At 48.6% G+C, this 25861-nt stretch overlaps 1 protein-coding gene across 1 annotated transcript in view; it reads left to right on the top strand.

Moving 5' to 3' along the window:
* Window positions 1–24544, top strand: part of LOC140469256 (laminin subunit gamma-3-like) — a 107229-nt gene extending 82685 nt beyond the window's left edge. Inside the window, 10 exon segments of the mRNA XM_072565592.1 lie at window positions 77–279; window positions 1245–1330; window positions 6607–6741; window positions 8380–8527; window positions 10900–11046; window positions 11367–11469; window positions 13733–13929; window positions 15404–15562; window positions 19813–19912; window positions 20509–24544. Coding sequence (XP_072421693.1) covers window positions 77–279; window positions 1245–1330; window positions 6607–6741; window positions 8380–8527; window positions 10900–11046; window positions 11367–11469; window positions 13733–13929; window positions 15404–15562; window positions 19813–19912; window positions 20509–20759 — 1529 coding nt within the window. The 3' untranslated portion in view covers window positions 20760–24544.
* The last annotated feature ends 1317 nt before the right edge of the window (window positions 24545–25861 follow it).

Here is a 25861-nt window from a genome sequence, read left to right as displayed (position 1 = left end):
GGGGGGGAAGGGTCAGTAACAGGCAGTAACTGTGAGGGACGAGCTGTAACTAAACTGCTGTGTTTTTGTTTTACAGGGTCTGGGGCTCACTCTGTGGATCTCGTGGGTGAGGTCGAGATGACTCTGGCCAGAATCGGACAGGAGCTGAGTAACATCAGTCACAGTCTGGACTGTGAGGGCAGTGAGCTGAAACGCTGCATTGTGGTAGCTGCCAGCAAGAGGATTGTCCAGAGTACCCTGACCCAGCTCCAGGCAACGAGAGACACCCTCAACACCAAGGTACAGTCACCCTGACACCTTGCTATCCAATAGTACACAGCCGTCCCCAGTCCCAAAACCACACAGAATTTCTCCTCATTCTCAATTTATCATCTCTCCCTCTCGTTGCCTCGCTCTCTCACTCACTCTCTGTGGCCTGTTCCAATTCAGGCCCATATCACTCCCTGTAGCTGCTGCTCGTGGCCAAACCTATTCAACTATAAGAGGCATCACAGGTTGGCAAGGGTGATGTGCGCACACACTCCCACAACCCCTGCCACACTCCCACCCCCTGCACTCCCGTGCCCCTCCCCTCCCTGTCCTTTCATGCCCCCCTCAGACTCTTATACTAACCCCTCTCCTCTGCACACTCCCCTCCACCCCCTGTCTCACTATCCCCTTTCTCTTCACCCTCAAACTCCCCCACTCCCCGATCACCAGTGAGTGGGGGAGGGTCTCCCTCCTTCCTCTCCCACCTCTCCCGCCCTCGCATTCAGGTAGTTACACACACTCTGGTTAGTCACTCCTGTACCCAGGCTGTGTACCGTCAGACTCTCACACTCACACTCGTGCACAGTTACATCACCCTCACTGTCAATTTTGTCGCTCACCCTCACACCTGGGACTGTGAGCAGGAGATCCAGGGATCACAGAGAATAATTACCCCGCTAGGGGGTCACTGTATTCTTTGAGCTGCCGAGAATGAGGTGCTGGAAAAGCGCAGCAGGTCAGGCAGCATCCGAGGAGCAGGAGAATCGACGTTTCAGGCATAAGCCGTTCCTCAGGAATGAGGCTTGTGCTGTTCCCTGTTTCCATCGAATATCATTCTGAAGAGTGTCAGGCAGTGACTCAGAGAGTGAGGGGAGCAGGTTGTTACTGACTGGGCGATGGTGAGAGATTAAACCTGCTGCCTATCTGGTGTTGCTCTGGATGTGACAGAGATACTGCTATCTGTGCCGTGACAGCGTCTCTTTCTGGTTAAGCAGATGCCGTGGTTGATTCATCGCTCCCCCAGTGAGGAAGGGCGAAACTGGACAGGACTGGTTAAGGAGTCTCGTTCTCTCGCAGAAAGGTACTGTCTGTGACTGTCAGCTCATTCCCAACACCGTCTGGATGAAAATGCAGACGGGAGTCGGCCTCCTCGCTGGTCACTTCACTCTCCAGCTCCCCCCTCCCCCAACAGGAATTCACTTCCCTCAAACTAGAAGCTGACCCTTTTGGCGCGCTCCCTCTCGCTGAGACTGTGGTTAATCTGATTGTGGTCTCAACTCTACATGTCCACTACTCCCCCTGCCCCCAACCGACTCCCTCATTGGAAAGAATCCATTAAGGTCTGCTTTACAAGCACTCCCTGACCCCCCCCCCTCTGTCGCTGTCGATGTTAGAAAGCCAGGGTGTGCTGGTGTTGGACTGGGGTGAACAAAGTTAAAAATCAACTCGGCGGCAGTGGGTACTGCAGACGCTGGAGATCAGAGTCAAGATTAGAGTGGTGCTGGAAAAGCACAGCAGGTCAGGCAGCATCTGAGGAGCAGGAAAATCGACATTTTGGATTTCGACTTTTGCCCGAAACGTCAATTTTCCTGCTCCTCAGATGCTGCCTGACCTGCTGTGCTTTTCTAGCACCACACTGATCTTGAAAGTTAAAAAAAAATCACACAACACCAGGTTATAGTCCAACAGGTTTATTTGGAAGCTCTAGCTTTCAGAGTGCTGCTCTTTCAGCAGCTGGTTGTGGGGCAGGATGATAGGACACAGAGTTTATAGCAAAAGATCAAAGTGTCATCCAACTGATGCGATATATTGAACAAACCCAGATTGCTGTTAAGTCTTTAATCATTTAAAATTGGGTTGCAGGTTTCAGTTCATTAATAGGTAAACCCCAGAACGCCTTTCAATCCACGGTCCTGAGACAATGTAAAGTTATCTCAGTATAATGAAAAGGTGACATCTCCCCTTAGACCATGTATTAAAGGTGTGAGGTTAGTCTGTTTGTATCCCACCCTGGAGTCAGACTGGTTCTATTTCCAAAGTAGGCATTTATAAATACCACATGACTGCCCACAGATTGGGTGCTTTTTGAACAAAATAGTATGCATGTGCAAATACAACTCCACAAATTCAAATTCACCCCATAGACTTAGGTGTGTGTGTGTGTGTACGTGAGGGAGAGAGAAAGCCTCACATTCTCTCCAGCCTCTGAGAGGAACATCCTCTCCCCATCGCGATCCAGTTTTTAAACGGTCTCCCTTCCTCCACAAGATGGGAGCAGTCCCTCCAGTTTTACATCAACTCAAACTTCAATCCCAGCCTCACCTCAAGGTCAGTTCCTACCCAGGGGGCAAGACTAACATTGTGGCCATGGTAGAGACCATCCTGGGGGGGTGGGGGAGGAGGTGGGAGGTGGGAGGTGGGGGTCACCGTGTCCAGTTTTGTCTCTTTATTTAACGGAGGGCGTAACCGTGTTGGAGCTGGTTCAGAGGCTGGAGTGAGTGGGCTAGTTTATGGGGAAAGGTTGGGCAGACTGGGCTTGTTTCTACTGGAGAGTGAGGGGTGACTGTGTTTGGGACTGAGCTGAGGAGGAACCTCTTCACCCAAACGGTTGTGAATCTGTGGGATTCCCCGCCCAATGAAGCAGTTTGAGGCTACCTCGGTGAATATTTTGAAGGCAAAGATAGATTTTTGAGCGGCAAAGGGAACAAGGGTTATAGAGAGAGGGTGGGTAAGTGGAGCTGAGGGTATGAAGAGATCAGCCATGATTTTATTGAACGGTGGAGCGATCTCGAGGGGACAGATGGCCTACTCGCATCCTAGTTTGTATGTTTTTATGACGCGATTGAAGTGTGAAAGATCCCGAGTGGTCTAGATGAGGCGGATGTGGAAAGGATGTTCCCTCTTGTGGTTCAGTCCAGAGGGCACTCCCCTTTCAAATGGGGTTGGCCCTTTGGGACAGAGATGAGGAGGGATCTTTTCTTTTGAAGGCTTGTGGGACTTCCGGACTCTCGCTGCCTCAATAGGTGAGTCAGTGAATATTTTTAACAGGGAGGTGGGATGGAGTCTTGTTTGTCGGGAGATTCCAGGGAGTAGACGGGAATGTCGAATTTGAAAAGCAAACTAATCTGTCATGGGTGAACAGGAATGGCCTCCGTCTGTTCCTGAGTAAGGTTTGGTAAAATGTCATTCATAGTTTCAAGACGGTCAATGGAAATCAATATCTACTTTCACCGGGCACTTGCATGTCTCAGAAGGTGTCAGTTGGAGTACCCTTTCACCCCTGAATGACCCCTCTGGGTGCTGAGGCCAATTGGACAGGTGCAGGAAATTCCTGAAGGCAATCTCTGGATCAGGATGGGCACTTCCAGAGCAGTGCTCAGAGTCACTCTGTGGCCATAGGTTAAACTGGCCACAGTCATGCTCAGCCAGGAAGGTATGCTTTGTACTGTTCACTGCTTTCCACGAAAACGTGCCTGATATAACAAGAGAGAGGTTCCAGGTGGCACAGTTAATAACAGATCCTGTAGTACTATGTTTGTGGAAGAGTGGGGAAAATTATCCCACAATCGACATTGCAAAATAAGATTCTCTGTCATTGTCTCATTGCTGTTTTTGGCAGCTTGCTGTGTGCAAATTGGCTGTTCCATTTCCTCCATTAAACTACAGCTGATTGGCTGGTTCTTCCATTAAACTGCAATTGATTGGCCAGTTCCTCCATTAAGCTGCAGCTGATTGGCTGGTCCCTCCATTACAGCTGCAGCTGATTGGCTGGTCCCTCCATTTTAGCTTCAGCCAATTGGCTGGTTCCTCTGTGTTAACTGCAGTCGATTGGCTGTCCAGTACTCTGAGCTGTCTAGTAGTTTCAAAAAGCACAAAGTTAAAAATCACATAGCACCAGGTTATAGTCCAACAGGTTTATTTGGAAGCACCAGCTTTCGGAGCACTGCTCCTTCGTGGTTGTCTACTATACTACTGTGCAAAAGAAATCAAACTTATTACAAATCAATAAATAAATAAATAATGCTGCTCAGTTCAACAAGACCTCAGCTCTCAGCCTTCGAGAACATCAATTATTAAACCCACATTTGTTCAGAATTCTTCCTCTCAGGGCATTGGATTTATGAATTATGAATTGTCATAGCAAGACAAAAGCCCTAAACAAAATAGTGGACAGATCCGATTGGCTTCCAAGTAATTCAAACAGGGCTGCCATGTCTTGTAAACGTTGCCCATTTTCTGGTGCACCACGTTTGTGAGAAAGACCCAAGGACTGTGTTCCATAATTAACTTGCACTATCCCGACAGACCCTGAGGGGGGGGGGGTTCTCAGACACCCAGCACGTCAGAATGTTCTTCCTCGCACCAAAAGTGAGGATGTTAAAAAGCTTTCTCCCATGTACGTCTAAGGGAGATAAATTTGGCAAACCCAGGAGCAGAGAGAGACCGGGTCCACATTGACTTTGGTCCCCAAGACCCCCCTCTATTACCCCTGTCACAGTGCTCCAATACGCACTGAGCCTGTGACAGGACCACAGGCAATGAATGAGGGTACCCATGGTTATTTTCCATTTGGGGCACATTGAAGACACACCCTGCTTAAATTTTGCAAGATGGTCTGAGGCAAGTTTCTAGAGTGATCTCCACCCCAAACTCTCTCTCCCAGACCTCATGTAATCGCTCGATGTCACCCAAGGAACCTCCCCCCAACAAATGATACAGCGTACTCACTGAAAGTGTGCTCTTAGCCTGGAATACCCTCTTTTCAGTATCAGATCCAGAACACTCCCTCAAGAATGTGGTCTCTTTTCAGGTAAAATCTCTGATCCGAAAGAAATGGAGGAGGTCCCTGCTTGACAATCCATATTTCTGATTTATTTGGTCAAGCGACATCAATGTTTCACCCTCAAACATCAACCAAATAAGAGACTCCTCTATCCCCACAAAGTTTAAACCTGGGATCTCTTGTCCCTGGTGGAAACCCGGCATGCCAACTGAGGGCATTTATAGTGGCCTGTCTCTGCCGCTTCCAGTTGTCAGTTCCAGCTGTCCGCTGCAGTGGCCGGTATTTTCTGGAGTTAAATCGATTTAGCCCAGGCAATAATGATCGTGTTGATCCCTCTGTTTCCTTATGGCACTGTCACTGTAGATTATTCAAAGTAAATGGTAAGGAGCTACAGTCTACAAAGGCAGTCCTTCCTGTTAGGGAGAGGGAATCGATTCTGCATACCTTGAGGAGGCCGTAACACGAGGAGTCAGAACTTTGAGTTACCACAGGCAGGACAGGAATTGAACCCAACTTGGTTTGATGCTAGACCACTCTCTGGTCATTTCACTGACAGAGCTAACTGACCCTGCCCCAGAGTGTCAGGGTACAATCCCACCATGTCATTGAGTGTAAGTTGACTGCTCCAGCCTTGCTTATATCTACCTGTGATTGCTCTGGAGGGACTGCAGAGGAGACTTACCAGGATGTTGCCTGGGCTGGAGCGCTGAGAGACTGGAGAGGCTGGAGTTGTACCCCTTAGAACAAAGAAGGCCGAGGTGGGAGGACCTGATTGAGATGTACAGAGTTCGGAGGGGCATAGATAGGGTAAATAGTGTCATACAGCACGACAACAGACCCTTCGGTGCAACTCATCCATGCCGATCAGATATCTCAACCTAATCTAGTCCCATTTGCCAGCATTTGACCCATATCCCTCCAAACCCTTCCTATTCATATACCCATCCAAATGCCTCTTAAATGTTGCAATTGTACCAGCCTCCACCACATCCTCTGGCAGCTCATTCCATACACACACCACCCTCTGAGTGAAAAAGGTTCCTTTTAAATCTTTCCCCTCTCACCCTAACTATATGCCCTTGAGTCCCCCACCCCTGGGGAAAGGACCTTGTCTTTTTACCCTATCCGTGCCTCTTGTGAATTTATAAACTTCTACAGATGAAACAGTTGACCGTGTCCAGTGCCACACCTTTCCTGAATCCCACTCTCCAGCCTGCTGCGGTTTTCAAGCTTTGAAATGGGTTCAGAGCGTGGAGAGTGTTTGTGTTCACTCGTGTCCTTCAGGGAAGGAAATCTGCCATCCTTACCTGGTCAGGCCTACACGTGACTCCAGACCCACAGCGATGTGGTTGACCCACAGGGCAGCTGTGGGTCAATTAAAGAATGGGCAGTGAATACCAGCCTGGCCAATGATACCCATATCCTGTGGACAGATTAAGACAACCACTGACCTTTGTGTTTAACTTACTGCTGATGGCTGACCCTGGGTGTCCCGCTGTTTGCTGTTATTACCACGACCCTATCTCTCCCCCCCTCTCTCTCTCTCTCTCTCTCTCTCTCTCTCTCTCATTCAGCCAGGTCAAAACTGCGATGGAGGTCGAGTCAATAGTGAGAGATGCCTTGGTTACGTCGAACCAAAGCTACATCCTCCTGACAGGCATCATCCAGGACGACTCCATAGCCGCTGACATCATGGAGGCCGAGCATAGGTGAGTGAGGCCTCAAGTCTCAGTCATTCCCAACTATGTCACCCAGAGGCACCGGGAAGGGGTGACCAAGCGGTCAACATTTAAAGAGCATCTTAGTGGAGGAGAGTGAGAAGGGGCGGTTTCAGGAGAGTATTCCCGTGCCTGGGGGCCTGGAGAGCTGAAGGCACCACTGCCAAATGGTGGAAGATGGAAATAAGGATTGCAACAGAGGGCAGAGTGGGAGAAGTGAGAGGAACACAGACATCATTGTGCCAAAGATGTGGTGATGTCTGGTTGGCAAATCTGGAATGGAATGGGCTAGACCCCCACAGTCAACATGATGAACTTGCTCCAGCCGTGCCCCCCCCCCGCAACACACGGATATGGACCCACACAGACAGAGTCTCTCTCTCTCTCTCTCTCTCTCTCTCTCTCTCTCACTCACACTCACACTCACACACACACACGCGCGCACACACACACACACACACACACACACACCTCACTGAGTTAAAAGTAATGGTGACTTCATTTTGTCTAAGGGAATGCAATCTCAAAACATACATTGGGCTGCTTGTGAGAACACTTAATTAATACAAATCCCTCTGAGTCCCTGACTATTCAGCCTTGAGTTAGAAACTGGTTCTCTCCATTCCTACCCGAGAGACTGGAGCACACAGTGTAGGCTGGATACTGCGGGAGTACTGCACTGTCAGGGGAGCTGTGTTTCTGACGAGCTGTTAAATGGACACCCTCACCTGCATTTCGGGTGGTGTGAAAATCCCAAGGCAGGAAATCAGCTCTGGCCTCCGTGGCCAGTATATAAGCTGATGATCTGAAAGGATTAACGTTGATATCACCTTCCACCGATGCCAGTCTCAGTCTGTGGGCAGAGACCCTGATCATCTCCACCTTTCAGAGGGAGTGGGTACATCTGTACCGGCTCTATCATGTCCTCCTGATTCGACCTGACCGAATACAGTTCTATTTGTTATCATGCAATAACGCTTCCTGGGTATGGCCTCCACCATGAAGCACACAATAAGGCCCAACAGAAAGGGGCACTGGTGGCAGAGAACTACCCACTGCCACACATCACTGAGTATCAGAACAAATATCACACTGGCCTCCCCCTGTTCGTGTGTTCTTGTCCCTGAACCAACATCGAAAACAGATTAGCACCTTCCAGAACATGTGACCACTATTCCCTGGAAGGACAAGGGCAGCAGGTACATAGGAACACCACCACCCTAAAGGTCCCCCCACAAGCCACTCACCATCCTGACTTGGAAATATATCACCGTTCCTTCAGTGGGTCAGAATCCTAGAAGTCCCTCCCTAAGGGCACTGTGGATACCCAATACCCCATGGGCTGCAGTAGTTCAGGAAGGCACCTAACTACCTCGCTCCTAAGGGCAATTCAGGATGGGCAATGAGCACTGGCCCTGCCAGTGACACTGACAATCCCTTGGTCATTGTTGTACTTGTGCTTGCTGTGTACAAATTGGTTTCTCTAACAGTGGTTGCGTTTTACAGAAACGTCTTTGCCTGTGAGGCAGGGTGGGGTTTCCTGCAGTGTGTGAGGGGAGGTGGGGGGGGGGATGTGGGGTGGGGCGATAGAAACCTTGCCCTCCCTGGTCAGTGTCTTTTCTTTTCCAGCCTCCAGTCCCTGCAGAGTCAGATGGAGGGGCTGACCGAGGAAGCGGACAAGGTGCTGAAGGAGGCCAAGAGGTTGTACATGTCTACCCAACCAACCCGCGGGGCAAACCTCACTCTGCCTCCAAACCTCACCCAGCCACAGCCTAAGGTTTGTACACTGGCCCTCCCACTGACCTTCCGTGGCAATGCTCAATGGAGTGAGGTAGTCGACCGTCTCCTGTGAAAGGCCAGTGCCCCTCTCGGTGGGGGTGTGGGGGGCAAGTTAGATGGGCATGGCCCGTGTCCAATTGCACTCGTGTCCTCTACATTGGCAGCACTTATTCCCATGTCTGCAGCTTTCTGTGGAAACCAGCAAGAAATAGCTAGCTTTCTTTCTCTAGGCTGAAGCTTTTTTTGCTTCCAGAAGTTTCTACGGTTGTGGCGAGGGAAATGGATGTTTGTTGCAGTTGCATTGGTGAGGTCACACATGAAGTATGGGGCACAGTTGTGGTCTCCCTGTTTTGGGAAAGGGCGGCACGGTGGCACAGTGGTTAGCACTGCTGCCTCACAGCGCCAGAGACCCGGGTTCAATTCCCACTTCAGGCTGTGTGGAGTTTACACACTCTCCCCGTGTCTGCGTGGGTTTCCTCCGGGTGCTCTGGTTTCCTCCCACAGTCCAAAGATGTGCAGGTTAGGTGAATTGGCCATGCTAAATTGCCCGAAGGGGTAAATGTAGGGGACTGAGTCTGGGTGGGATGCTCTTCGGAGGGTCGGTGTGGACTTTTTGGGCCGAAGGGCCTGTTGGGCCTGTTTCCACATTGTAAGTAATCTAATAAAAGGCATTGGAAGTAATTAGTCTGCTGGCTACGGTGAGGGGGTTACCTGCCGAGCAATATCTGGATTGGTTGGGCCCATGATCAAGATAAGAGCGGGGTGCTGGAAAAGCACAGCAGGAAAATTGACATTTCTGGCAAAAGCCCTTCATCAGGAATGCGAAACGTTGATTCTCCTGCTCCTCTCCAGCATCTGCAGTCCTCACTTTTGCCAGGTTGGGCCCAACCCGGGGCCAGTTCACAGAATGAGCAGTGATCTCATTGAGACTGAGATGATCCTGAGGGATTTGGACAAGGTGAATGGTGGAAGGATGTTTTCCCGAAAACTAGGGAGGGCTGTTTAAAGGTATGGAGTCTGCCACAGCACCAGGTTATGATCCAACAGGTTTATTTGAAACACTGCTCCTTCATCGGGTGAAGAGACTTTGTGACAATCGATGACACATTTCCAGTGTGATGCCTCATGTAACTGCAGCAAATGTGGTGACCAGACCTGCACACAATGCTCCTGTTGTGATCTGTCCAGTGTCCTGTACAGTTTCATCACTGAATCCCTACAGTGAGGCAACAGGCCCTTCGGCCCAACAAGTTTACACTGACCCCTCCAAAGAGTAACCCACCCAGACACACTCCCCGACCGGAATGGGACTATTTGGTGCAGATGTTTTGGCGCTGATCATTTGGCCCTGCCGTTTTGGCACTGAGCTGTTTTGGCGCCAATTCAGAACACAAAAAAAAGTCTTATTTGGTGAAAGAAGAGAGGATGACTAACAACCCAATGTAATTTTCTCAACTATCAACTCTTGCTAGTTGAGAAAATTACATCGGGTTGTTAGCCATCCTCTCTCCTTTCACCAAACAAAGACTTTTATTTTTGTGTTCTGAATTGGTGCCAAAACAGCTCAGTGCCAAAGTAATGAACGCCAAAACAGCTCAGCGCCAAAACGGCGGGGCCAAAATGTACCCGACCCTTCCCTATACTTACCCCTGAACTAATGCACCTATCCCTGAACACTGTGGGTAATTTAGCGTGGCCAATTCTCCCTGGCCTGCACATCTTTAGACTACAGGAGGAAACCCACGCAGACTCAGGGAGAACTTGCAAACTCCACACAGTCAGTCGCCTGAGGCTGGAATCAAACCCGGGTCCCTGGTGCTGTGAGGCAGCAGTGCTAACCACCGAGCCAGACCATTCTGTGTTCTATACTTCTGCCAATGCAGGAGAGCAGTCCACCTGCCTTCTTTATAACCTTACCTAGTGTGCTGCTCCCTTTAGGGACTTGTGCACTCACACACCAAGATCTCTCGCTTTATCTACCCCTTTTGGTCCACGTTCTCCCTTCTTCTGACTGTTCTGTCTGATATTTCACGCTGCTGCTCTGATTATTATATCCGCATCGTCCCTTTCCTTTGTGAAATTGGAGACAAAACGTTAATTTAAAATTCTTCCAATACCTTCTACATCTTCACACAAGTTCCCTTCTTCATCTCTGATAGGCCCCACCTTTTTCTTAGCTATCCCTTTGCTCTGTATATACTGGCTAAACATCTTTTATGTTTTCCCTTCTGTAGTTTGCTAGTATTTTTTTCTTGCCTTCTCTTTGACTTCACTTGGTCCCTGTAGTTTCCCGTCCCCTCGAGGCTATCTGCAAGGTTGAGTTATTTTTTTTATATGACTCTGATCGTTTTGCCTTTAATTTTCCCAAAGGGCTGGAACAATTTCACGGCAGAAATTGCGAATTTGGAAAGTGCACTTCAGATCAAAGACCAGCAAATCGCGAAGCTGCTTCTGGAGGTGGGACCCCGAGTCAAGGCCTTCCAGATGGGAATGGAAACCAAGGAGATGTACGATGAGGTGAGCACAGGGGCTAGTATCAGGCCATTCAGCCCCTTAACACAGCTCTGCGATAGTTCAGCAGGCTCAAGGGGTTTTGCTTATTTTTTTTTGCTGAGGGTCGTGAGAGTTTGGAATTCCCTCCTCAGCGAGGAGTGGAAACAGCCATTGGAGGGTGAGTTAGACAGTTTTGTGACCAGCGAGGGGTCAAAGGTTATCAAGAGGAGTTGGAGCTGCAGCTTAGCTGTGCCCTTATTGAACAGTGAAGCACATCCCAAGGGCCCAACTGTCTCCCCGTGCTCCTGATTCGAAAGCTCTAATAATATCTCTCTCCCTTTTAGCTTCTGAGTCGTGTTAAATCTTCCAGGGCTACTGCGAGAGCATCAATTCAGAAAGTCAAACAGATCAACGAGGAGGGAATCTCTTTGCTGAAAATCTTGGAAGGTATGGTCCCATCCCATTTCCAAAGCACCCATTCGCAGCAGGGAGACGGTTTATTAGCCAATCGGAAGGCAGGGTGCTGTGGGATTGAGCGCCAGGCAGCCAATGGCGAGAGTGTGTGAGTTCACATTGGGACAGATGATACTGGGATGGCTGACACTAAAAGTGGTGAGAAAATTAGCTGCAATGATGAAATAAGAAATATCCAAATGGATATGGTTAGGTTTGGTGAAGGGCCACAATTTGGCAGATGAGGTTTAATGTGGGTGACACAGTGGCTCAGTGGTTAGCACTGCTGCCTCACAACGACAGAGACCTGGGTTCGATTCTAGCCTCGGGACGACTCTCTGTGTGGAGTTTGCACATTCTCCCCGTGTCTGCGTGGGTTTCCTCTGGGTGCTCCGGTTTCCTCCCACAGTCCAAAGATGTGCAGGTCAGGTGGATTGGCCATGCTAAATTGCCCGCAGTGCTAGGTGCATTAGTTAGAGGGAAATGGGTCTGAGTGGGTTACTCTTCGGAGGGCCTGTGTGGATTTGTTGGGCCAACGGGCCAGTTTCCATACTGTAGGGAATCTAATCTAATGGACAAGTGTGAAGTTATCCATTTTGGTCACAGAAATAGAAAGGCAACTTATTATTGAAATAGAGAGAAACATCCCAGAGGATCCAGGTGTCGTTGTGCATGAAGTGCAGAAAGTTGGTATGCAGGTTCAGCAGGTCAATGGAAATTTTGGCATTTATCACTGAAGGAACAGAATGTAAAAATAAGGAAGCATTGTTGCAACTGCACAAAGTATTAGTGAGATTGCACATGGAGTATTATGTCCAGTCTTGATCTCCTGACTTGGGGAAGATTGCAATTGCATTGGAAGCAGTTCAGAGGAGGTTCACGAGATTGAACCCAGAGATGGGGGGGGAGGTGGCGTCTATCTTATGAAGGGAGATTGAGCAGTTTAGGTCAATACTCTCTGGAGCTTAGAAAAATGAGAGGCGATCTAATTGAGTTATATAAGACACTAAAGGGGATTGATAAAGTAAACCCAGAGAGGATGTTTCCCCTTCCGGAGAAATCTACAACAAGAGGTCATAGTTTTAGGATAAGGGACAACAAATTTAAAACGCATGAGGCGAAATTATTTCTCTCAAAAGGTCGTGAATCATTAGAATTTGTGACCTCAAGAGTGCAGTGGAGGCCAGGATACAGAATAGATTTATGGAGGAGATAGACAGATTTTTAGTTAGTAACGGGTTAAAGGGTTATGGAGAGAGGGCAGGAGGGTGGAGTTCTGGTCAAGGTGAGATCAGCCGTGATCGTGTTAAATGGTGGAGCAGACTCAAGGGGCTGAATGCCCCTGCCCTGCCCCCCCACCACCTTGCTCCATGCTTTCCTGTCAAATGGCTAATGGTGAACGGGTGTGGGGCATGGGGTGGAGGTGGGCAGTGGTGTGATGGCATCATGAGGAACAGACGTGGATTGACACTGGGCGGGGGGGTGGGGGGTCTTTGTGCGGTCTCTGTGGGGTCAGTACCATCTGGAAAAACCCACCAGAGCTGTCGGCCGTCGGAGTGGTGGGGCTGGGGGGGGTTGCGGCATTATTTGGTTCAGGCTAAACCATGTTGGAAAGTGGCCCTTACCACAGCCCTCCGAGTCAAGAAATGTTTCCTGACAGCACTCCCAGATAGTCTGCCTTGAATTGGATTCCTGCATCTGCGCAGCCTCCTGTCTGTCTACCTCAGATTCCAGCCTCTGCAGTCTTTTTGGTCCCGAATCATGTTTGTTCCACTGCGAAATCCCTTCAGAGGATGCCCACTTTGGGGAGGTTCTCAGCCTCCCTCAGACGTGCACTCAGTGAGTCCCTATCTCACTGTCTCACTCCTCTGCCCTCCAGTTCTTAGACCACACCATGGAACAAACTCGCAACCAGGTCGTACCCTCTGCCTGTCCTCACCTATCCCGACTTCACCACTCTCACCTCCCCCCGCCGGCACCCCTTTTATCGGCATCTCCCCCCACACCCACACCGCCCCCCCCCCCCAGCCCTGAAGAAGGGATACACCCGAAACATTGACTTTACCTCCTGACGCTGCCTGGCTTGCTGTGTTCTTCCAGCCTCCTGCCTGTCTGCCTTGGACTCCAGCATCTGCAATTTTACTGTCTCTATAAATGTGAATTTTATCTGGGCAGTTTCAAGGTACAACCCCTCATTATGGCCTTCCCTGTGGAGGGGGTGGGAAATTAACCTTTGTTTTGTTTGTTATTGTTTCAGACAATAAGAGACCAGCTGGCAAACTCCGAGGGAAAGGGAGTTTGCGGAAGATGGGTGTGATCAAGGGGAAGGTGATGCCAGAGACCAAGAGGAAGACTGCACTCGCCCGGCGAATATTGCGAGTTGCTGGCTCCAGTTCTACCATCAGTAATGCCACCGCTAGCCGGGCTTGGCACGTCAACCATGGCATCACAAAGGTCAAAGGGCAATGCCATTACCACCCTCCAACCCCATAGATTCAACCCATTCCAAGTCAAGCCCCTCTCTGTATCCAATAGCTTATAGGGCCTGTGCTGGAGCAGCAAGGCAGAGGGATGGGGAGCACAGTGGCTCAGTGATTAGCACAGCTGCCTCACGGCGCCAGGGGCCCGGGTTCGATTTCACCCTCGGGCAACTGTCTGTGTTGAGTTTGTACATTCTCCCCACTTCTGTTATGCAAAGGGATTACGCTCCAAAAGCAGGTATGGAGGAACCTCGATTATCCAGCATTCAATTAACCGAATTTTGGATGATCCCAACCAGATTGCAAGGTCCTGATGCCGGATAACATAGTTAGCCGTGCATCGATTATTCGACCTTCAATTAACCAAACAAAATACTCCCCTCCTGTACCCTTTGGATAATTGGGTTCCTCTGTCTATGGGGGTGGGCCACAGATCAGCTGTGAGCTCATTAACTAGTGGGACAGGCTTGAGGGCTGAATGGCCTACTACTTATGAACCCGGTAGAAAGCAGAGAGTGGGTGTAATGGGGCCTTTCTCAGGTTGGCAGGTTGTCACCGGTGGGGTACCACAAAGCTCAATACTTGGGCCACAGCTGATCCCGATCAATTTGGATGTGTGGCCAGTTGTAATATTTCCAAGTTTGTAGGGGCTCTTGTGAAAGAATGAGACCTTGCTGCAGTTGTATTGGGACACTGTGAGAGTGCACCTTGGAGTACTGTGTGCAAGTCCAATCCCCTTGCCCAAGAGGGAATGCAGTGAGGGGCAGAGACTGACTCTAGTTGGGAGGGACTGTACCAGAAGGAGAGATACAAGAGACTGGGCTTGTGTTCTCTGGAGCTTTGAAGCATGAGCGGCAATCTCATTAAACTCTGGCTTACACGTGACTCCAGACCCACGGCAATGTGATTAGAATCATAAAGCTGTACAGCACGGAAACAGACCCATCGGTCCAATCCGTCCATGCTGACCAGATATCCCAACCTAATCAAGTCCCATTTGCCAGCACCCGGTCCATATCCCTCCAAACTCTTCCTATTCATATACCCATCCAGATGCTGTTTAAATGTTGTCATTGTACCAGCCTCCACCACTTCCTCTGGCAGCTCATTCCATACACGTACCACCCTCTGCATGAAAAAGTTGCCCCTTAGGTCCCTTTTATATCTTTCCCCTCTCACCTTAAACCTATGCCCTCTAGTTCTGGACTCTCCCAACCCCAGGGAAAAGACTTTGCCTATTTATTCTATCCATGCCCCTCATAATTTTGTAAACCTCTATAAGGTCACCCCTCAGACTCCGATGCTTCCGGGGAAACAGCCCCAGCCTGATAGATTCTTAGCCGCTCTCTGGAGAGCTCTGCTCAGGGCTAGGCCCCAGACCTTGCTTTGTCCCCCTGAGAGAGTGAAAGGAACAACGAGACTGACTGTGGCGTCCTTCTGCCTTCCAGGAGGCCCACAAGCTCAGGAGACAAGCCCAGGACCAGGCCGTGCAATCTGGCTCACTCCGCACTCGGCTGGACATCACACAGGGTCAGCTGGCCACCCAGGAGGAGCAGGCCGCATCCTTCAAGGTGAAACTTCAGGAGGATGGCACAACAGCAGCCAAGGTAAAGCTCAAATAAAAACCTCCCTCCTCAGCGGGTGGCACTCTCATTAACCTGCGTCCGATAAAAATGTGGCGCTGGAAAAACACAGCAGGTTAGGCAGCATTGGAGGGGCAGGAGAGCCGATATTTCGGGTAAGGGAGTGAGGGAGGGGGCTGGGAGCTCAGAAATAGAGGGGGGGTGGGGTGCGGTAAGGCTGAGGGTAAGGTAGGTGAGATGGTGATACCCCCCTTACTACAAACCAAGTGGGTGGCTATGGGCACGCACGTGGGTCTGAGCTCTGCCTGCATCTTCAGACGATACATGGAACAGTCTCTCTTCCACAGCTCCTCCGGTACCATCCCTCCCCCTGGTGTACCTGCCACACTGCGTGTTTAAGTTCCTATATTCAGCAAAAGAACCATTTGAAACAATAATATTCATTTAATATTAGATTAATATTAGAACAAGAAGAACAATATACTGTAAACTAACCGCTTGACCTGCTGTGCTTTTCCAGCTCTGAGTCCCAGATCTGCAGTCCTCATGTTCTCCTCCTCCTCTATCTTATACTTTGATTGTATCCCCCTCCCCAGTCCCGACACTGGAAGGTGGCCGGGCTCTGCATGCTGATGCCACCTTCTCCTGATTGGTCTTGGAGGTGTCTTCTCGGTCGGTAGTTGTTCTGGAGTTACCGCCCTGAGTGGGGTTTTGTGGCAATTCTTATCCTTCCGAGTCTTCACGCCCTTTTGGGAGGGTCTTGAGGATCTGCCAATGGATTGATCAGGTTCCGTTACCCTGAGCGATCAGACCCAACCAGGTGTTGGCACGTTGATAGCAGGGTGGCCCTTAGGTCTCCATTACAGTCGATGCTGGGTACATGTAACCTCCTCCAAATAAGGGTGCTAGGCCCCTCCGTGTCTAGCGAATGACTTCCTGCTCCTGATTGTCCTGATGGCGATATTCTATTGTCCCATTCCAGTCTAACTCCCAGGTATGTATAGCAGGATCTGCAGCTTTGTGCGTAGCTGGAGTTTGGATTCTGCAGCATGGGGATTAACGCAGTCACTTTGGTCAGGCCTGGGTTCGATTTCCCAGCATGCTTTAATCATTATCCATCTATTATAACTCCAGGGTAAGTTTATTATTGTCCATCATAAGTTCATTGTTTAGGGTGGCTCATCTGGCCACAACCTTTTCTTCCACTACATCGATGGACCACTACCCGCATCCCCTTATCACCATCCCACCTACCTTTCCCCCAGCCCCCCTCCCCCATTTATTTCTGATTTGGAGATACTGGGGTGGACAAAGTTTAAAAAACACACAACACCAGGTTATAGTCCAACAGGTTTATTTGGAGACACTAGCTTTTGAAGCGCTGCTTATTTCTGGGCTCCTTTGCCCCTCCCCATTCTCAATGAAGGGTCCTGACCCAATGAGCTGACTCTCCTGCTCCTGCTGTGCTTTCCCAGCTCCACACTTTATCGACTCTGACTCTCCAGCATCTGCCGTCCTCACTGTCTCCAACTCTCACTGACCTTCTGTGAATGATCCAGGCCTGGCTTTCACCATGGTTGCCATGGGTTACCACGTCGCCAAGTTGACCTGGCATCATCATAAATCTCTTAAAGGTTGTATGCAAGACAAAACCATAAGAGTATTTTAAAAAAGGTTAGGTTTCTTCTGACACTCCTAGCGTTTGTTATAAAAATATGGCTCATTAGGGATGACTATAACTATCACTGACTATGGCAAATCGCCCAATGAGAGTGTGAATAGCTCTCTTTGCTCTCTGATTGATTGTGGGATGATGGACTATCACAATGATTGATATGTCAGGTGACCAATGGTGGGTGAGTGGAGGTGGGCTGTTTGGAGGTTGGAAGGTCCCATGCCAACCTGACCAGGAATGGATGGCATTGGAGTCGGCAAATCCTATGGGAAGTGAGAAAAGGTTTGGATCCCCTACCTAAGGAAAGATGTACTGCCATTGGAGGCAGACTGGAGAAGGGTTACTAGGTTGATCCTGGGAATGGCCTCTGGCATCTGGCTGTGTGGAGTTTGCACATTCTCCCCCAGTGTTTGCACGGGTTTCCTCCAGGTGCTCCGGTTTCCTCCCACACTCCAAAGATGTGCAAGTTAGGGTAGATTGACCATGGGAAATTGCCCATAATGTCCAGGGATGTTGGTCAAGGGAAGTGTAGAGAGTAATAGGGTAGGGGATTGGTCTGGGTGGGTTACTCTTCAAGGGTTGGTGTGGACTTGTTGGGTCGAAGGGTCTGTTTCCACATTTAGGGATTCTATGATGATGATGATGGAGGGACTGTCTCAGGAGGAGAGGTTGAGTAGGAACCTTACTCATTGGAGTCTAAAAGGCTGAGAGACAACTTTCTTGAAACATGCAAGATACTTTGAGAATTTGACAGGGTCGATGTGGAGAAATTGTTCCCCCTTTATGAAAGATTCTAACACCAGAGGGTATCATTTCAGAACAAGGGGTCACCTGTTTAAGACAGAGATGAGGAGAAAGGTCTTCTCTCAGTGGGGAATTCTGTACCACAGCGGACTGTCAGGGCTGGGTCAGAAAGTATATTCAAGGCTGAGACAGACTTCCAGTCCGGCAAGGAGTGAGGGTTATGAGGAAAAAGCAGGGAAGATTATCAGAGTAGCCATGATCCCATTCAATGGGCTGAATGGTCTACAACTCCTAAGTCTCCTTGGCAGTGTTTTGACATTTTAGGAGAAATTGTAGCCACGTACCCGCCCCCTGGCCATTTGCACACTCAGCCTGAACAAGGTTTGACAGATTCGTAACCAGGAGCCATCTCTGTGAGCAGGACAATCTGATCATCTGCAGAGAGTCCAGACAGAGGTGAGGAGCTAGAAGGAAAGGAAAGAACCTGCATTTGTGTAGTGCCTGTCAGAACGTCCGAACCCACTTTACAGCCACCCCCATATCTACAAAATGTGATTACTGGCTGGTGCATCTCTGACCATGTGTACACAGCAAGCTCCCACAATCAGCGCTGCAATGATGAGAAGGTCATCGATTTTTGTGATGAGCGATAAATATTGTCCAGGACACTGGGGAAAACTCAAATAAAAGCAGAGTACTGTGGATGCTGGAGATCGGAAATAAAAACAAATTATTGGAGAAACTCAGCAGGTCTGGCAGCCTCTACAGAGAGAGAGAGAGAGAGAGAGAGAGAAGCAGAGTCAACATTTCACATTTAAGGCTTCTCTTCAGAGTCTTTCAGAGCTGTAACACAGAACATTACAGCACAGTACAGGCCCTTCAGCCCTCGATGTTGCGTTGCCCTTTGAAACCAAAACACTGACTCTGTTCCTCTGTCCCACAGATGCTGCCAGAACAGTTTCTGCAGCACCTTCTGGTTCTTGTTCCATCGGAGCAGGAGTTGGCCATTCAGCCCATCATGCCTGCCCTCCTATTCAGTGGCTGGTGAACAATTCAATACCTTATACTAACGCCAAGCCCACAAACCTGACAATCCCTGCCTTAAAAACATTCAAAGCCCGACCAAGAATACAAAGTCTCTCACCCCCTCAGATTCTAAACGAGGAGAAGTGATTTTGACATTACTGCCCCTGGTTTCACACTCCTCAGCCAGGGAATACCTGCTTGTTGTTCTTTGTTAAGCGCACTGGTGTGTTTTAACCCAGTGGAGCCTCGGTTAAATGTCTCATCAGAAGACGGCACCTCCAACTGTGCAGCACTCCCTCAGTACCAAACTGTCTTCGACTGCTGCTTTCGGTCTGAGAGATCAGAGCGACATCTGAGGAATGGGGCAAAAGGGAACGAATCCTTGACGGCCTTTCGAGTGAAGCTCCCAGTGATGTGGTGTTACACCAGATGATCCTCTCCCTTGAGGTTAAAGCACAGAAGGCAGCTGACTCAGACAATGAAAGGTCACAGCAGGAACCAAATGTATACTCCAGTTCAACATGGAGGCTGAGGGAGTGCTGCGCTGCGCAACCCCAAAAAAGGTGTTGAACCAATGGCTCAAATGTGCGTTGTCTCAGGAAGGAATGTTGGCTGAGGCAGTCAGTGATGTTCCTGGGATCTTGCCATGCAAAGTCTGGATTCCCCTCCAGGCCAGAAGCCAGTGGGAGACTGGGCTGATCTTTAACATTCACCTGCAGGCACTCTCTCTCTCTCAGCACTGCCCGGGGAGAGTGCTCAGGGCGGTCTCTGTTACCAACTGAGCCACGCTGCTAGGGTTACCTCATAGCAGTTTCTGTCTCCATGACAGGTCCTTCACGAAACACTGGCCATGGGGAAAGAGGTGAAGAAAGCCAAACAGTCCCTCGATCGTGACCTGAAGCAGTTAACCGAGTTACTGAAGACAGTCGGTATGTTCATGGGTGAGAGGCTGACGCTACACAAGAGGGGTCCAAGAATCCACAAGGTAATAGGGTCCCATGGTGACTTGGCCGTAGGTCATGGGGTCATTGAGCTCTGGGTTATAAACCACTGAGTCCTGGTCATAGGTCACTGAGCCCTGGGTGATAAGGTCACTGGGTTGTATGGTCACTGAGCCCTGGGTGCTAAGGTCACTGGGTCATGGGTCACTGAGCCCTGGGTGATAAGGTCACTGACTTGTAAGGTAGCTGAGCCCTGGGTGATAAGGTCACTGGGTTGTAGGGTCATTGAGCCCTGGGTGATAAGGTCACTGGGTTGTAGGGTCACTGAGCCCTGGGTGATAAGGTCACTGGGTTGTAGGGTCACTGAGCCCTGGGTGATAAGGTCACTGAGCCCTGGGTCATGGGTCAGTGAGACTTGGGTCGAGCGTTGGAGGATTGCTAAACCCTAAACTTGAAGGGTTGCTGATTCTGAGGCCATCAAGCAGTGGGGTGACTGAGCTCCCAGTGTCCTGAAGATCCCACTCTCGGATGCAGGCTGGTGTCTCTGTGTGATGCCCCTTTTCTGTTTGCTCTTTCCCTGATAGAGAGCCTTCAGGTTGACCAAGTGACGGAGGAAATGCTGAATATAACCGAGGCAGAGATGGGAGCCCTGAGGTGGGTGATTGATCAGACCCTGGACCAGAAGCTGCGGGAGCTGGAGGCTGCCTCCGACTTACAGATCCTGAAGATGAAAACAATTGAAAAAGACATGGAGGACATTGAGGCGGAGAAGCTTAGTCTGGAGGACATTGTTGAGAACCTGCCTCAAGGCTGTTATAACCGTGTGGGATTCTAGAGGGGGAAGGCAGGCTGGAGAAGAGAGAGGCGATCACTCTGGGTGTCTTTGTGTAATTATCTTGAGATGGTTGCCGTTGACAACGTAGTAATTTGATTGGGCATTTAATCCCCTTTGACCCATTTTAATCCATTCTCCTAGCCTCTTGTAGCTTAAACTGGGTCAAGAGCTGGGTTTCATCCTCCAGTACGTCATTGACCGTACCTCCCTCATGTTTGTTGGACAACGTGGTACCATTGGGACAATGATGGCACCTCATTGTTCACACACAGCCCACCTGGAGCCTGGACTCCATGGACTCTGGATCCATTGTGGTCCACCAGACTACCCTTTCATCAACTGAGCGGAGAGTGAGCCACATCTGTGTTGGTCAGAGAGCCACGTCGACCAGACTGGGTAAGGCTGGCAGACTTGAAAGGCCATTAAAGAACCAGATGGGGTTTCACAGTCTCCCTGACTGAGAGCTGCCTTTTATTTTATATACCCAGAAATCCTATCGTACAGAACCACAGCTTTCCCACTACCCAGTCACCGTGACCTTTTTTGTTTTTAAATCTTTCTTTAATCACAACTGAATGACCTTCCACCACCAAATCACTGTGACTCTTTTGTTTCACTATTTAACCACCACCCGTAAACAGCCATATAACCTGTGCAATATTTATACGCAAAGCCCATTACGGGTAATAACGACCTTTGAAAACGAGGGAGGGATAGGGAGAGGGGAAGGAGGTCATGAGCACTCCATTATCCCCCACAGTGCCCACTTCTCTCTGGAGGCATTGTGCACATTGCTGGAGTTTTGGACTCTCAGAAGTAAGTATCTCACTTAACATACGCTGTCCTGTCATCATGCCAGGGTTTGAGGTCTCTGAAGTGCTAGTGCAGTGATATTCTCACTGTCCACCATCCTCATTTACCCTATTACAATGCAGACTACACTGGTTCCAGGAAGCCACTTCTGTAGGCCATGGGGAGTAGTAAATGATGGCCTAATCCGTGCTGTCCTGAGATAGAATTCAAAAGGAACAGATTGAGCCTGAACCCTTCATGTCAATCAGTTCCAGCGATCTCTTGCATCACAAGATCCCAGGCTCTCAATCAGGCTGTCACCCTTTAACGGTTTCACATTTGCCTCAGTGGTTGGATCAAGTAGTGACTGGTTTTGATTGATGTCAAATAGAGTGAATGAACCTCTTTTCAAAGAATCTAATAATCGCTGACTGAAGAATCACAGCCTCCAGTTCCCTCTCCAAACCCCTCACCATCCTCACTTGGAAATAGATCACAATTCCTTTACTGTGACTGGGTCAAAATCCTGGAATTCCCCTGTGACAGAGGGACTGCAGTTCCCCAGCACCTTCTCCAGGATAATGGACAACACACTTCAGCCAGTGACACCCATGTCCCATCAGGGAATAAAATAAAGATGCAAGTGTGTTCTTGTGGGGTTTGAGGTGTTTGTGTTAACCCAGGGATATAAAGACTGGTTATTTTTCCCCATTTGACAGTTGATGGTGTTGGGTCATAACCCACCGCTCCCTGTACCCATCGTGTCCTCCCCTGTACAGTATTGTGCCCTCACTCCTGTGTAAGGAGAAGCCGGGATTATTTTTCACTTTGTTTTGTTGAGCTGGTGCCCGGGTGTTATCCAAAACTGACGGTGTAGAAAATGGAACATCGTTTCGCCCTACTTAATTCTCAGGTTGTGACAGCAGTCGCATCCTGGCCTTAGCAACAGAATAATACCTTTCTTGGTGATGTAATAAAACAGTATCTAAAGGGAATAATTTACCAGCTCTGCGCAACCTCTGAACACCCCAAAATAACCACCGACAGTTTTACAGCTGGTGACACACTTTATCTTCCTCTGGTTACTTTCAAAGCCCACAGCAACAATTACTTGCATTTATCTAGCAACTTTGACATGCACCCAGGCGTTTTGTAAGATTGACTACCACGCAGATTTTGAACCTGAGGCTACAGAAGGAGATGGATGGTCAAACGATTGGCCAAGGAGGAACCTGTTAAAGGAGAGGAGAGAGGTGGAGAGTTTCAGGGGGGATTCCCAGAGACCAAAGTGTTGCAAAGTCCCACAGTGAGGCTCAGCAAGTAATTGAAGGTGCCTGAAATTGCAGTCATTGTTAATAATTAACTGGGTCTCATCAATTGCACTCATAAACATATTGCCTTCAGATTATTCCAAGAGATATTGATAAGTAATCAGAACAGCAACTGACCCAATGTCAGTAAAACCATTCATCAGACACACTGAAACTAGCTTTCACTTCTTGTTCACACGGATATGAAGCAAGCTCTTGCCAAAAAGAAACTTTTTGTAACTTATGTAATTCCCTCTCCCTGCTCAATTCCTGATCGCATTCCTGAAACACGAATGCAAATGTCGCATGAACTTCGCAAACATTCCAAAACCATTGAAAGAGTTTCTGTTTCAGAGGAAGTTCTGAAGCACTTTGGAACAAACTGGGAACTTTGCCAAGCATTACCGCTTGGTAATGTTCGAAAATTGTCAGTTTGCACGCAATAAGCAAGTGCTGGAGAAACTCTGCAGGTCTGCCAGCATTTGTGAAGAGAGAAAAGTTAACATTTTGAGTCTGGTATGAGTCTTCTTTACAATGTCCACAAACAACAATGTCTGCTTTTAGCGAGGGACCACCCTTCGAGTGTTCCATCCAGTTCTGGTCACCACATTCCAAGAAGGATGTGGAGACATTGGAGAGGGTGCAGCAGCAGTTTCCCAGGATGCTGCCTGGATTAGAGGGTATGAGCTATAAGGAGGGGCTAGAAAAGCATAAGTTGTTTTCTCTGGAGCGGCGAAGGCTGAGGGGAGACTTGATGGAGGTTTATAAAATGATGCAATGTGTGGACAGGGTTGATGGTCGGAATCTTTTTCCCAAAGTTCAAATATCTAATTCTAGGGGGGCATGCATTTAAAGTGAGGGGGGGGGGGAGTTCAAAGGGGATGCGAGGGTTAGGTTTTTTTATACAGAGAGTGATAGAACTGTGGAACACACTGCCAGGGCTGGTGGTGAAGCAGATATGATAGGGGTGTTTATGGGGCTTTTAGGTAAACACATGGATATGGAAGGAATGGGGGGATGTGAACCAAGAGTGGGCAGGAGGGATTAGATTAATTTGGCGTCATGTTCAGTACAACGTTGTGGGCCGAAGGGCCCATTATGATGTTGGACTGCTTCATGTATTAGCGATGTTGACTGAGGGATTAATACCAACCAGGTTATCCTGAAAAAGGTCCCTACTTTCATTGAAATAGGAATGTTTTACATCATGCTGCATGGGCAGATAGACTTTGGTTTAATGTCTCACCCAAAAGACCCCATAAAGCCCCAAATGAAAGTACAACGCTGGAGATCTGAAATCAAAATCGAATGTGCTGGAGAAACTCAGCAAGTCTGGCAGGGTCTGTGGAGGGAGAGAAACAGATTTAACATTATGACTCTCCTCCAGAACTCACCTTCCAAATCTTGAAATCCCAGTGTGCTCACTAATGTTTTTTTTTTCTGGAATATGGTCTATACTTAGTCAAAAACAAGACACAATCACCACAAAGTTTTTAAAATAGAAAGCCCAGAGCCTGGCAGGGAAATGTTGGGAATTTTTTTTCCCAGCATTATTCCAATTTCAAAGACAAATATTTTTAAACTCTTCATATAAATAGCTCAGTGCCTTTGTGAAAATGCTGAGTACCACATTAACACTGCATTCCCACACTGAGATGGTATGATAAAGGGGGGGGGGGGGGAGGGGGGGGGAACAGTAGATTGAATGATACAAGAATGAGGAGGGAGGAGATCAGGGCATTATTTTCAGTGTGTGTGAGTTGATCTGGAATGCACTGTCTAAAACACGACAGAAGCAGATTTCATGTTTACTTGGGAAAGGGATTTGGACAGGGGACCTTGCAGGGCTGTAGAAGGCAGTGGAACTAACTATATAGAAAAAGCCAGTGACTGCCTTCCATTGAGCAGCAAACCGATTCTTTATTTTAAAAATGCTCAACCTAAACTTCATCCATGCCTTCATTTAGAATTTAAGAAATTCTGGCAGGTGACCGGAAAGGTGTAGAATTGGCCAGGATCCATTCCCCACTGCATTCTGACCTGCATGAGAAACCCCCACCTTCATCAATCAAACAGGTGTTTGGAAAATCACATTTATATGAACTGATTGAAAGCAGAGACATGTTTGTAAGATATTTAATCCCCATAATTAAACAATCATTTTGATGGTTATGTGTGGTTTTATGTGTGAATATCAGAGCCTGATTCCTGAATTGCTGTGATCTCTATCTTCACTTTTGCAGATCATGCTATTGATTTCAATGTGACAGCTGTGAATCCAATCTCAGTGCAGCTCAGGTTTCGTTGCCTGTTCAGTCAGTGAGAGATGTAATGCTGGGTTTATGAAGTATGTCTCACTCTGATGGTCTAGCCAGCATCCAGAGATGTGGGCTTTGATCCCTGATATGACTTCTCTTCCTGTCTCGAAAATGTGGAAACATTTTGTATGTGTCACATCTCTGTCACATCGATGCCAGATTAATTCAATCTGACCCTTCTCAAACTATAGAGTCAACTGCGAACTGAACTCATGGCCAAGTCACATCTGATTACAGGATGGCCTGTTGACAATTGACATCTTAAATATAATATAGAAATGATTGATTTGTATGTGAGCATAAGAGGTATGGTTAGTAAGTTTGCAGATGACACCTAAATTGGAGGTGTAGTGGACAGTGAAGAGGGTTACCTCAGATTATAACAGGATCTGGACCAGATGGGCCAATGGGCTGAGAAGTGGCAGATGGAGTTTAATTCAGATAAATGCGAGGTGTTGTATTTTGGAAAGGCAAATCAGGGCAGGACTTATATACTTAATGGTAAGGTCCTGAGGAGTGTTGCTGAACAAAGGGACCTTGGAGTGCAGGTTCATAGCTCCTTGAAAGTGCAATCTTAGGTAGGCAGGGCGGTGAAGAAGGTGTTTGGTATGCTTGCCTTCATGGTCAGAACTTTGAGTATACGAGTTGGGACATCATTTTGCGGGTGTACAGAATATTGGTT

The sequence above is a fragment of the Chiloscyllium punctatum genome, chromosome 49 (assembly GCF_047496795.1).
Source record: "Chiloscyllium punctatum isolate Juve2018m chromosome 49, sChiPun1.3, whole genome shotgun sequence".
NCBI lineage: Eukaryota > Metazoa > Chordata > Chondrichthyes > Orectolobiformes > Hemiscylliidae > Chiloscyllium > Chiloscyllium punctatum.
The sequence above is the reverse complement of the archived record's forward strand: the minus strand, read 5'-3'. Positions and strand labels throughout refer to the sequence as shown.